Source organism: Ursus arctos, unplaced genomic scaffold (assembly GCF_023065955.2).
Source record: "Ursus arctos isolate Adak ecotype North America unplaced genomic scaffold, UrsArc2.0 scaffold_11, whole genome shotgun sequence".
Taxonomy (NCBI): domain Eukaryota; kingdom Metazoa; phylum Chordata; class Mammalia; order Carnivora; family Ursidae; genus Ursus; species Ursus arctos.
Window position 1 is genome coordinate 40,023,029 of NW_026622775.1, and position 13,371 is coordinate 40,036,399.

General features: G+C 45.6%; 1 protein-coding gene across 9 annotated transcripts in view; it reads left to right on the top strand.

The window, feature by feature from the left end:
* FHIP1A (FHF complex subunit HOOK interacting protein 1A) overlaps positions 1-13,371 on the top strand; it is a 241,752-nt gene that overhangs the window by 195,969 nt on the left and 32,412 nt on the right. For all 9 annotated transcript variants that reach the window (XM_026499469.4, XM_057310119.1, XM_026499468.4 and 6 more), the window contains 2 exons: positions 11,690-11,857; positions 12,795-12,874. In XM_026499469.4, the coding sequence (XP_026355254.2) occupies positions 11,690-11,857; positions 12,795-12,874 (248 nt within the window). The remainder of the gene's footprint in view (positions 1-11,689; positions 11,858-12,794; positions 12,875-13,371) is intronic.

A 13,371-nucleotide genomic window follows, 5' to 3' on the forward strand; every position in this document is an offset into this window, starting at 1 on the left:
CGCTTAAGCATCTGCCCTCGGCTCAGGTCATGATCCCAGGGTCCTGGGATCAAGCCCCACGTCGGGCTCCCTGTTCAGCAGGGAGCCTGCTCCCCCCACCCCCGTGCTCTCTCTCTCTCTCTCAAATAAACAAATAAAGTCTTAAAAAATAAACAGTGTGGAGGGGGTGTTAGGAGGGAAGGGGGGGATGTGTTTGTGGGGGTTACTTGAGTGTAAGTCACACCTGGTGCTGTGTGGGGGGGTGGTGTGGGCTTTAGACCATCGGGAAGCCGAAGAGAGGCGATGCCAGGATGGGGGGACCTCAGGGTGCTGAGGGCCCAAATACAGCAGCCATCAGTTTTGAATTGCTGTCCCGAGTTCCCTGTTAGGACTGCCTGTGTGATGCCGTAAGTATGTTTCGGGGCCACCTTTGTCGTTTGCCATAGGCTGGCCGTGTCTGGAGTTACAGTGCCATTTCATCTACGCACTGGCCCTGGAGTCTAGAGCGTTTACGGCAGTCAGTGGAAACTGTGTGTGCATAGCTGAAGTTATGCAGTCTCAGAAAAACCCGTCTGGTCTGATTGAGGTGTAAAGGGCTTTTTTCCGCATCTGAGTTCTGACAAGTTGAGAACTACGAGTAAGGGAGACAGAAGATCAAAATAGGTCCTTTGTTATGAATAAAAATGATGCTGGAGCATAAGGTTTATACCTGTGGGTAAGATTGCCTAATATCGGGGTGCCTGGGTGGCTCAGTCGGTGAAGCATACGACTCTTGGTTTCGGCTCAGCTTGTGATCTCAGGGACATGAGATCGAGCCCAGCCTCGGGCTCTGCTCTGGGCGTGGCGCTTGCTTGAGGTTCTCTCTTCCCCCAACTCTGCCTCTCTTGCTCCTGCTTTTTCTCTAAAATAAATAAATAGATCCTTAAAAAGCAGACAGAAGATTGCCTCGTATCGACCCCCAGGATTGGACAGACTTTCCAGATGTGCCAGAGAAGCTGTGGTGGGAGGAGCAGAGAAGAATGTGTACTTCCCGCTGGCGGTACTTCCAGAAGAAGAGAGAATGGAAGGGACAAGCTCATGAGAATGACAAGCTACTCCTCCTCTCGTGGGGGAAGCGTTTGTGAGGGGGGCAGAGAGGCCAGAAGGACTCTGCTGGGTGATCCCGCACGTGGAAGGAAACCCTCGGATCAGTTTTCTCTCTCAGGGTGACAGAAATTCAACCTTCCTAGATTCTAGAGATTGGGAAGTAGTCATTCAAATTACAAAAATACGAAGAGGGCTGGTTTAGATGGCATTGCCGTGTTGAAGAGCCCATAATGGGTGCTGTTACGGGCAGAAGATAAACCAGACTCCCTTCCTTGTTTCTGAAAAGCCCTCCTCATCTGTCCCCGTCCTGCCTGCTAACTTTCCTTCCCCTGTGGTGTTCAGTTGCAGACCTGGGGTCAGAGCAGTGCCTTCATTGTCCTCTGTTCTTAGGACCGTGTTCCTGCTGGATTACTCTTTCGATGTCCTGTCTGTGCAGAATGTATTCATCTGTTACGTCCCAGCACCATCCCCATATTGGGCTCGAGCCCTGCCCCGAGGCACACACCGATCTCTCTGGTCTCCAAACTGTCACTCGCTGGCCCCACGCAGCCTCCCGCCGGGTTGGCTGCGAAAGTTTCACCAGCCAGCTGCTGGAAGTGCCACGGGGGACGCGATGTTTCTTGCACTTGGTTTAGGTGTCTTGAGTTTACTGTACACGTGGGAAGCGCCCCGTAAGTAGGCAGTTGGTTAAATCAACGTGGCAGAAGGACGTGGCTAGCACCCTCATCAGTACATTAGAACAGGGTGATGCGTTGTTTATGCTGGGAGATGAAATTACCGAGGCAAAGAACAGAAATGAGCTCTTGTCTCATGTCACTGACATGAAATCAGAGAATCTCAGGGTTTTGGAGCTGAGAGGGTAGATCATCTGGTTCAAGGCCATCATTTCACAGCTGAGCACACTAATGCTCCTGATTTGAAAAGAAATATTCAGAGACTGTGAGCTTAATATTTGTGAGAGGAAGAGAGGATATGCAGTAGGTGGGTTTTTTCCAGCCTTAACATTAGATTATCCACAGAAGGCTTATGTGGTGGCTTTGTATTTACATTAGGGAGTCCTCTAAGTGTTGCAAAGTGCTTTCCTATTATCTTGTAGAGCCTCACCTTATGTTCTCACTAAAATCTGTGGAGGAAGGCGCTTTTCACAGAAGCTTTCACCACATCTCATCCTTGGCCTTCTGCATCGACATATGCAAATTTGCTGTGCTGGGTTACATTGCGGGTCAGGGGCTCCTGCTTGCGTTACAGTGGGAGCAGTGGTGACCCCGAAAGATTGCTTGACTTGCCCAAGGTCACCGGATTCCTAGGATTAAAATGCAGGTGTTTGACATTCCCACTGCTCTCCGGTTTCTACTACCCCCTGCTGCCTTTTGCTTCCTTAAATAATTATCTGTAGGCTTTGAGAATCCCGGCTCAGAAGGGAAGCGCATTTTCGATTCCCTTATTAGCTGAGAGAAAGAACAGCTCACACCGGTACTTACCCACCCAGAGGAGACCAAGCTCGGAGTGAGGACATCCGGGCTGAGTGCTGAGAGAGGACACTGCCCTTTGCCTGTGTGGCGTGGAGAGCAGGAGTGGATCCAGGAGGAGGACAGGCCACCCAGCCAGCTCTCAGCATCTCCTCGGTCCCAGGTGGATTTTCCCCGTGAAGATCCAATATTTGCTTTATGTTGTAGAGACCCCAAGACATCAGTGGTGATATTTAACTACCGTATAAAAATGTCAGACAAAATAGGCACAGTGTTCGGGTTTTTTCTGCCACTGTTTCTATGAAATTGTGACTATTTTAGATTTTTAATTAAAAAACATCAAACTTTAGTGTTCGCTCTTACTCATTTATTAGTTAACAGAAAAATTAACAGATAAGTGTGTGTATATATATATTTTTTAAACAGTTTTTAAACACTGAGTCTTGTCATAGTAATTAGTCACAAATTCGGTTTGGTAGGTTGCAATTAGCACTTAAAAAACAATAAAATAGAAAATATCACAGTGCGTTGTACTTAGTAATGGTAAATATTCTATATTATTATAAAATATTATTCTTATGATGGGTCCTGGTTAAGAAAATTTTGAAAAATGCTGTTCTCACGTTTGGGAGGATTATTTGGAGAATGGGCTATGAGATGGGTCTCGATGCTATATTTCAGCCTGATCATGGGCTGCCAGTGTCAGTTGGTCTTCTCTTGGTATAAAACCTTCATTATTAATTCATTCACTCAACAACTACATTTTGAACACCCAGTATATGCAAGGCGCTGTTCTAAATGCTGGCATGAGCTCGCTATAGCAATTTACTTACAAAGCAACTCATCTTATTTTCAGAGAAAACTCTATCAATTTGCAGAAGGTTTAGCTGTAGATAACAGAAAACTCCCTTAATGTGACAGAAAACTCCCTTTAGTAGTCCTTTTTTATTCCATACACCAGTTCTGTGCACACCTTACTGGCCAAGGCAGGTACAGCCATACCCAGATACAAGGGTAGGACGGAACTGTAGTTTTTTAGCTGTAGAGTTAAGGTTCATTCCCAAGGAAGAAAGGAAGACTGACTATGGCGGAGGGGGACAATTAGAAGTGCCTGCCACAAACCTTAAAGTTTCTCATATGTTAACAAAATTCTGTTTCTATGGATGGGAACCTGGAACTTTCTGTTATTCTTCTGTGGAAAAGCACAGGCTGGGCAGCTGTATGGCTGCACCTGTTGTGCACTGCACAAGTATGCCCTGCCGAGGGGGCAAAGAGGGGAGATGGAGTTGGAAGAAGAATCCAGAATGTAGGAGGACTAAACTGTATTCATTGTCTCAATAGTACACACACAGTCAGCTTTTTAGAGTCTGAATCAGTGTAAGATACTATCCAGTGTCCTCCTCTCTGACCTCTCTGTGGTACTTCATGTTACTTTTCTGCCACGGTGGGAGAGGAGAATTAGGGTTATAAATTAAGCTTGCATTTACTTTTGATGTGAAATGGGAAATTAGATTTCTTTCTTCGTTTCGAGCTTCAAAAGTGCACAAGGGAGATAATGCTGTCCCGGAAGCACCAGAATTACGGAAAGATAGGAAGGGTCCCACCCTTGTGCTGCAGAGAAGCACACGAAATCGCTTGCACAAAGCCCGCCTTATCTGAGGTATCCAGGTGGGGTCGGTCTTGGAAACCGTGGTGGAGAGGGGAAGGAGGGTCTGGTCTGAAAGTGGGTGTGCATCTTTTATTCTTTGCCTGCACCTTCCTAGGAGCACATTAAACATTTATCAGCAGCAAATGCCCTGCAAGTGTTTTTCCAAATTGTCATAAGAAAACCAAAAAGGGAAACGGAAACGAAGTTTGCCATCTGCGTGTTTTACCTTCTTGGCCTACTTTTCTCTCGCCTCACGCTAACGTTTGCCTGCTCTCCCCCAGCCCCCATTTTGATGTCTGACTCGTGCTTCAGGTGAGGTAGAGACAGAATCAGTCTGGCATGGCATGCGCCCCTGTGCGCCTTGCCCGGTGATTTTCCGGTGCCAGGTAATGAGCAGGCTGGGGAGAGCAGAGAGTACGGACCAGAAAGACTAGAATGGTTGAATTCATTTGGGCAGACATCTGTGTGTGTTCTCAGTCTTCCATTGTGCTGAAGACTTTCCATCTCGTGGAAACTAAGCTAGGAATGAAACCTGTCTTTTGTCATCAGGGCTTGCCTTTGTTATAGTCTCTGGTGTCTAGGAAAATTGGTCTGTGTACAAAACTCCAGTCCAAGTAATATCTTTAACCCAGCAGGCAGACTGGATGAGAAGGGAGGTGGCAGGCCTTCTCATTAGTGTTCTCAAATACTTCATTCTAAAGAAGCTGCCGGTAGAGACTCTGGCCCATGAACCGTTTCCCCTCTGCTGTTGGGTTTTAAAGTCAGTCTCATCAGAATTCAATAGGACTGTCTTATTAATCAGGAAGAGAAATTAGGGGGAAAGCCGAGGAAGCATTTCTTTTTTTCCCCCAATGGATCACTTTTCGAGGTTGCTGTAATTCAAGAGCGTGGCATGAGTCGGGCTCTGTATTTTCAATGAAATGTTATTCGCGATAAAGGGAAAATATCCTCTTCTTTTCATGTATTGTCAAATGAATCTAACCACCTTGCTAATGACGGCATCCCAACGTGGGCTGTAAAGACTGTGTGTTTTTATTAGTCACAGGGCTGCTGATTTCCATCTTGACACATTTATTGATTACCCTTTGAGTGCCCGCCCATGTACCAGGTGCTTTGAGAATTCACTCTGTAAGTCAGACACGGTCGTTTCTGCAGTCAGTGTGCAATCCTAAAGGGTGGGAGAATGCATTAAGAAAACGGAGAACAGAAATGGACTTAGCCCAGAAGACAGGAGGCTGAGGGTTTAACAAGAATCCCAGAATAGGAGGGACAGTCGAGTTTGGGGAGATGGCATTTTCCTATCACTCCCTCCTGGAGTGAGCATAGGGTGAGGCACACTTGAAATTACAGGGTGTGGGATCTTCCTCTACAGTTGGAAAGTCTTGAGCCGTGCTCCCAAAAGAGGTGGTGGAATGCCCTGTCCGAGTCCAGAGGAAGGGAGGGTGGGTGTCTGTGTGCCTTTCCGAGCCGGCTTCTCCAGTCCCCCTCTGACTGGCGGTGCACCGCAGGGCCCTTGCCTTCCAGAAGCGTCGCTGTGCCTGGGTGGCATCCGTTCCCATGAGGTTGTGCGGACCCCAAGAGCCGAAGCAACATGCTGAGAATAGTCCTTCCTTACACAGGACGTGCTCAGAGACTGACCAGTGATGGGGATGTGGTCTCTATGGCTGTTCACTGCAGCTGAGAAGAATCTTTCTGAAAAAAAAAAAAAAACGAGTAAATGTCTAAGGGATGGATGGAGTGATCTTGGGGAGACTCTTCAGATCTTTGCTTCTGAGCTGAAGCGCCCCAGTTTCTCTGTTAATTCTGACCTCAACCGAACTCTGAAATAGTACAGAATACAGGTCTTCTGTGATATTTGGAGTATTTCAGGAACTAAATGCTATGGGATGAGGTTCAAATGTAATGACTCATAGGCTGAATTAGACTCTAATAAGTGTAATGACACTCATTAATAAGTTCTGTTATAATGAAGTAGTAGGGTTCACTTTATGCGCACACAGCATAGAAAGGGAGGCTTTAGAAATAATTCGCTGACTGCTCCTTGGAGAGGTTTATGATTGGCAAGAGGAAGTGGATTATATTTAATGAGTGAATGAATAAATATTTAATTGATTTAATTATTATATTTAATGTATTACAGATACATTGAGGAAGGAGTAAAGGGGAGACACTGGCTTTATTTTTCCTTAAAATGTGTTGCTGATGTCATTGTGGCCATCATTTTAATGTTTTCCTTCCTCAAGTATTTTAGGAATAAGTAGCCAAACTTATTGACTTTGGATGTCACCTCCATTTACCTCCCCAGCCTGCCTGTGGCGGAGTCGGTGACAGGTGTGGCCTAGAGGTCCAGGAGCAGAAGGGAGGCGGGAGGGGCCAGGAGGGAGGGCGCCTGACTCACCCACGGCGGACTCTTTGCAGACTTGGAATAACTGAGCGTCTTCTGTGCTGAATTTTGGCTGACACAGTGGGGCTGCTCGCTGAGAACCCGGGTGTCTGTCTTCCCTTCCTTTCTCGCATGTTCTTTGTGCTTTGTGTCCTGGGAGGGAAGAAGCTGGCTGTGGAGAGCCCACCCAGCCGTTGCCCTTGGTTGCCCTCGGGAGCACATGCCTCCTGCCTGGCCACGAGCTCATCTGGCAGCAGCAAGCAGGTCTCAGCCTGTGTTTCCCGTGAAGGCCCTTTCGTGCCTGTTCCATGTGATCCAGCCTCATCGTTGCCTTCCTCCCTGCTGCTTTCAGTGGGCAGGGTTCAGCTGGGTCTCACCGTTCCTCAACCTCCAGTGAGAGCCGCTGGGGCTGAGGGCGCACAGACGACCCCGGTGAGCCGCAGCTTAGCTAGTTTTCTCCTGTACATCCAAGGAAACGCCAAGGAAAGGTGGCTTCTAACTTGGAGAGGATGCAACGGTCACCTGACCCTACTCCCTGCCACCTGCCTAAGTGACAGAAGGTAGGACCCATCTGTTCGAATGTGACTGGATGGCAAAAAAACAATTAGCAGGTGGGAAATTTGTTTTTCAGGACACACGCATAAACCTGCCATTACAGGGAGGACTCTGGTGCTAATTTAGATGCAAATGGAATTGCCCAACTAGAGCTGATTACAGAAAGGTCAGCATGTCTATATGCTCAATTTCACTCCTACGCTAGGCATTGAGTTAGTGGGCTGCTGCGACGGTGGCCGTGATGGCTGGGCTTGGGTCCGGCCTTTATTTTTGAGAGAGTTTTAAATTACAGAAGCGGAATGTGACACATGGTGTCAACTCCTCCCTGCCTATCCATCCCCTTTTTAAAGGAAAATAAGCTCTGTTTTGTCCATTTCTGGAGAAGCTTGAGATATTGATAAAAAAAAAAAAAGTGCGTGGTTGGAGCTCTTAGGCTACTAAGCTAGAAAGGAGTAGATTGGCCGTGAATTCAGTTGCTGTCCTGTTGGGACAACTGATCCCACCTGTACGTACACACACAGCTTCCAGACTCAGACCACGCTGGGTCGGAGCCTGGAGCGTGGGACCAGTGACGGGAACCAGGGGGTACGGTGATGGCAGAAAAGCTTGTGGGTTCGTTTGGTTATTGCAGGGTGCTGTAATGCTTTTCAGCACAGCCAGAAATTTATCTTATGCATTTGAGGATGTGTGTCTATATTCTTTACTGACTAGGTAACGAGGCACATGCACATGTAATATACCGCAGTACGTGTAGTTTGAACAAAACAGGCACGCAGAAGTTTCGCAGAACAGTACCTAACTCCATGCAGCGTGCCTAACATTTTTGGTTTGAATCTGGTCTGCACCATGAGTGAACCAATGCATTGATTCCATGCTCCGCTTTTAGATCTCAGACTCTAGTTTGAAAACACCAGTTTAAGGGACTGGTGAAGGCGCTGAGCGTGAAGGGGGATCCAGGTGAGGGCTAATGGAGGGTGGAGAGGTGGGTGAAGAAAGGGATTGACTGCAAAGGATCGACTCAACTGCCCTCTTTTTTTTTTTTTTTTTTTTAAGATTTTATGTATTTATTTGACAGAGAGGCGGCGAGAGAGGGAACACAAGCAGGAGGAGTGGGAGAGGGAGAAGCAGGCTTCCCGCCGAGCAGGGAGCCTGATGCAGGGCTTGATCCCAGAACTCTGGGATCATGACCTGAGCCGAAGGCAGATGCTTAACGACTGAGCTACCCAGGCGGCCCTCAACTGCACTCTTGATAGAAGTCGAATTAAGTCCCCGAGTCAGGGCTCAGGTTCCGTTCTAGAACTGGGGCTGGAAAGTAAGCACAGAAGAATGCCTCAGCAGATATATTGTATATGTTCATGCTTGTGTTTATCTTGTCAAGGATAATAATTTGTTTGTGGGCAGGAGTTTTCCTTAGGTTATTGCTGTCATTATGGTCTGCCTTTAGTGAGAATTAACATTCCTAGGCTTGAGTATCCTTACATTTTATCGTGTCTTATATGGTAGTAAGGTGGAACCTCATTTATTAATTCTACTAGTATTTCTTCCTAAATTTGTAGCTACCTGCAATTCCTTACTGAACAAGAGAAATGGCTATGGACAGCCATCTCTAAGGCAAAAGGTCTTAGGTACATTAACAACTGATTGTCCTTTGTAGTTGGACCACCAAGAGGATGCTGCTGTCCTGTTGGGCGAATACTTCCCTTCCGGGGAATGAGTAGCAGCTTCGGTTTTGCATTCCACGTGGCAGAACTGCTCTCCCCTGGTGCTTCGGGGTTAGCTTTCCAGCGATCATACTTAGGCTCTGGTCTCATCCTCGTTAAGGACGTTGCCTATTTGGGGGATTAGAGGAAGATCCTGAAAAGTAAGATAATGGGGCAGGAAAAGATTTTCTGGGATAAAAGTCTTCTGAGGGCTCCTTGCATGTGGAGGAGGGAAGAGACAGAAAGAGAAGGGAACCAGATTTTCTGGGTTTGGGTATTAGTTTGAGGTGAGGGTGGCCTCGATTTATAAAGAGGTTGCAAGTCTGATGCTTAGTAGAATTGGGTTTTTGGTATTTCTACCATGTTATGTAAATGCTGCCCCTCCAGGTGTTGTTCTTAAATCCTCTTAGCTTATAAATGACAGCTTTGATTGCTTAAAAAAAAAAAAGAATAAAATCTTTCATTTATCCAGCCTAAGAGTAGTAAACAATAGATGCTTAATGCCCTGCTTTCATGTTGGCCCGCAAAGACTGAGACTTCTATTCTAAAGGGTTTATGGCTACGCTTTTGAGCTTATTAAGGTCATGTGTAACTTAAGGGGAGAAAAGCTGATGGTGCATTATTGGTGCAAAGGCCGCTCCTGGAATTCTGCAGGACGCATCAGCTCAGCAGGGCTCAGTAAATAAGGTTGAAAATGCAATATTGCAGACACTGCATGCATGCATGGCCCATCTGAAATGACTGGTGCTGCTTGTTTTCTAGCAATCAAGATTGTTCGGGAATTAGACTTCTGCCTACATGACTTTGGATTCAGTTTCTGCTAAAGGACCCCGAGATGGTGGCAGTGGAATGGGTGTGAGCTAATGGAGCTGTGTGTTTGGTGTTGTACTGAATCGTTTCCCCTGTAGCTATAGTTGGTGACATCTGTTATTCTGTAGGTTTTTATAAAAAAAAATGTCCCCACTCTCTGGGGCCCTCAGAACAGAGGGCCAGAGAAGAGAGAAGAATTAAAAATTAAATTCAACTCTGGCAAATGTAAATCACTAGGACCTTGGAGGGTAGCATTTATTCAGTCCATGTTACTTTCAGTACCGGCTCTGCCCCAAACCGTGTACATTGCACTGGAGTAATACACAAGCCGTAGCGTGTGTCCCAGGACAGCATCAAGAGTGCCGCGAGCGTGGAGCTGGAGAAGACCAGGAAACACAAGGATAGAAGCAGTGGGTGACAGGTGCAGGGGCAGCCGTGAGAAGCACTCTTCTCAAGGTAATTTATTTGCCAAGTGGTTGAGGCTTATCTGTTTCCTTTGTTTTATTTGGGCCGGAGAGAGCCAGCCCTGTAAAGTCGGTCAGATGACACAGTGGTGTGTTGAGTGTTTTGAGGGCTCGCAGCAGGGGCGCTGAGCTGGAGGAGGGAAGAGTGTTTGCCCTCTGCCGTGTGCGTGCTCAGGCCGCTTGGGGTTCTGCTGGGGCGAGCTGTCAACCCCGAGAGGGTGTATAGGCATGCCTCGCTTAGCATAAAGAAAGGAGACAAAACTGATTTGGGCGTATCTTATCCACCTGGACTCCTCTATCTGGAACATCCCTAAAGCCCAAGAAAATTTATAAAAATAATTTAAGCCTTTCTGTACAGATGCAGCCATCTTGGAGATCTGATTTCTAAACTGACTTGTGGATTCTGGCGGCAGAAAATTACGAACAGAAGAGGCATATATTATAAAAGGAATGACCAGTCTCAGCTATGATAAAGTGACAGTTAACACTTTGAAAGGAAGGAAGAAAGAAGTGGAAACCTGGAAAAGGGAAGATGCAATCACTCAAAAAGCCTCGCCATCTGTTTCACTTTTAGCGTCAAGTGCATTAGAGTCAGGGCAGGGGAGATGGCCAAGATTTCTAGAGGATGGAGTTGGAATCTGAGATTTGGAACTGTTGCCCTGGTGATGTCCATGCCTCCCAGTTTGGCTGTTTCTCTTCTACAGACAGTAAGGCAGCAGATGACCCCTGTTCATCAAGAGGTGTTGTGTTTTGCTTTTAGGAAGACAAAGAATTGTATATGAGTTCTTAAAATAGTCCCTATCAAAATGTTTAAAATTTGAAGGCTTTAAGTACCAAATCCTCGGCACTTCGAAAAACTTGACTCTTGAGCGTTTTCTCTTCCCTGAAAGACTCTCATTCTACTGCATAGGAAATTCACACCATGTAGACAGTACTAGTTTGTTTTATAAAAAAAGGTCAGTTACTTTATAAGTGGTAAACTCCTATAGCACTTTATAAATAACACTTTATGTATGTTATTCAGCTATACAAATTTGACTTGCAACTTTCCAGAAACTTATCTAAATACTTTGTGTCTGTCCCTCTTATTTGCCACTTATGATGTTATTATTTCATTTATTAGATTCTATATATAAACCCACCTTCCTGGACAGAAAATGTGTTCTTATGTTTCTAGCTCCTTGTACATAGCAGGTCCAATAAATATTTATTGGATGACTACTAATGAAACAGTTATACTGGGCTTTCTAATTAATCCTTTACCGACCATGTAGATACTTTCCCTTATCTCTTTCCCCCTTTGTGGTTACACACTAAAATCTTTATGGTATTTGAACTGCATTTGATGATACGAGTTGTCAGAACACTTGAATTGCTCTTTTATGTCTTTGCTTTTCCCTTACTGGATTAAAGGGCGGAAGCAGCATGAGGTGTTGTGGAATGTGAATAGGTTATAGGCCTATGTGTGGCTCTGAAGCGGTTGGCGTGTCCTTGCCTTGATGGGGTCACTGCGGTGAGGCCAGGGGCCTTTGGGGAAGCACGTATCACCGCATCGAGGGGACGCTCACCTGTGCTCACTCTGTCGTTGGTCGCAGGTGACTGTGGAGGAGGTCATGACCACAACCGCGTATCTGGACCTTTTCCTGCGCAGTATCTCGGAGCCAGCCCTTCTTGAGATCTTCCTCCGTTTTATCCTCTTGCACCAGCACGAGAATGTCCACATCCTAGATACTCTCACGAGCCGAATCAACACCCCATTTCGGGTAAGGAGAGCCCCAGAGAAAGGGACTTTATAACTCAGAACAAATTTCAGGAGAGTTTGCTTTGGCAATAAAGGAAGAATATTCTTTTTTCTATTTCCCCCTTTTTTCTCATAGCTGTTATTATTATGACACCATTCTGAATTCCATTGACCAGGTTTTAAGTCCATCCTGCCTAGAAGACAGACTAGCACTTTCTCACCGGTGCAAAAAATGACTTAAGTGGTCTGATGGATTGATAAAAAGCTTACTCCCAAAAGGGCACCATGATTTTATAACATGCCTTTGGATATCTTGCCTGTTTGGCTGTTTATCTTTCCTTTTTGGAAATTAGAGATTGAAATAATTCTGGTATTTGACTGAACTTCTTAGAAAAGTATATTGTCATACCCTCAGCACTACTGGAAATGGAACCAAGGAGAATGTTTGCCCCAAAGCCAAGAGGCAAGCCAAAAGGAGCTGAGGCGTGGGGCTGAGAACTCTAGAGGGGGAGCTGGCCAGGGTATACTCAATTTTCTGTTAGCCCTGCCTTGTAAATAACCAATGTCATATTTGAAAATAACTTGGGAAAGCAGGTGCCACGCAGGGGATCGTGTGTGTGTTTGTGTGTGTGTGTGTGTGTGTGTGTGTGTGTGTGTGTGGGAGAGTTGTAGGGGCGCGTTTATGTGGATCTTTAAAAGTTGGAAATAAGAGCTTAGGCATTTTGTAGGAGGGTGATTCTGCGTAATGGCATAATTCTAGGTAGGCATAGGCTTTCTAATCAAATCCTGTAGGAGAACTAAAAGCCTTAACACACATTCTCTCTGGCGGCAGCATGTTTTTATCAAAGCTGCTAAAAAGGAGGCCATTTTATTTTGTAATTCTGATTTATTTTCCATCTGTGGGGAGCAGAGCTATCCTTCCAATATCTGAAATAGAATGTGTGTTTATTGCTTCCCAGCTCTGTGTGGTGTCCCTGGCATTATTTAGAACCCTCATCGGTTTACATTGTGAAGATGTGATGTTACAACTAGTTCTAAGGTGAGTTGCCATCTTTTGTTCTCTGTAAAAGAAAACTCCATCTATACGAACGCTGTTGTATTTTTCTTGGGGTAATGTAAGCTAAATTGGGACCATGCTTCTAAGGAAGAAAATTATCAAGGATATCAGTCTAATTTCTGTATTATTTCCCAACGTTAATTTTTGTTTTACTATTAAGAGTTTTTAGGGGGCTAAATACATTATATTATAAAATATGCTCCTGAAATAATAGGCTGTTCGGAACTTTACAGAATCTGAAAGTTCCTCTGGTCTGTGGCTGAATGTCCTTCTCCTGAAGTACATTTTTAGGGGCATGTGGTTTTGGAAACAACGTTCCCAAATATGAGATGCTCTTGATATATAATTTCTACGACTCTTGCTCTCCTAATGGCACACCTGCAGCATGCACTCTCTGACCTCTGAGTATGTTTCAATTAAATTCAGTAAATATTTAATGAGTACTTCCTGGGTACAGTTCAGAAGAGAGTAGGGCATGG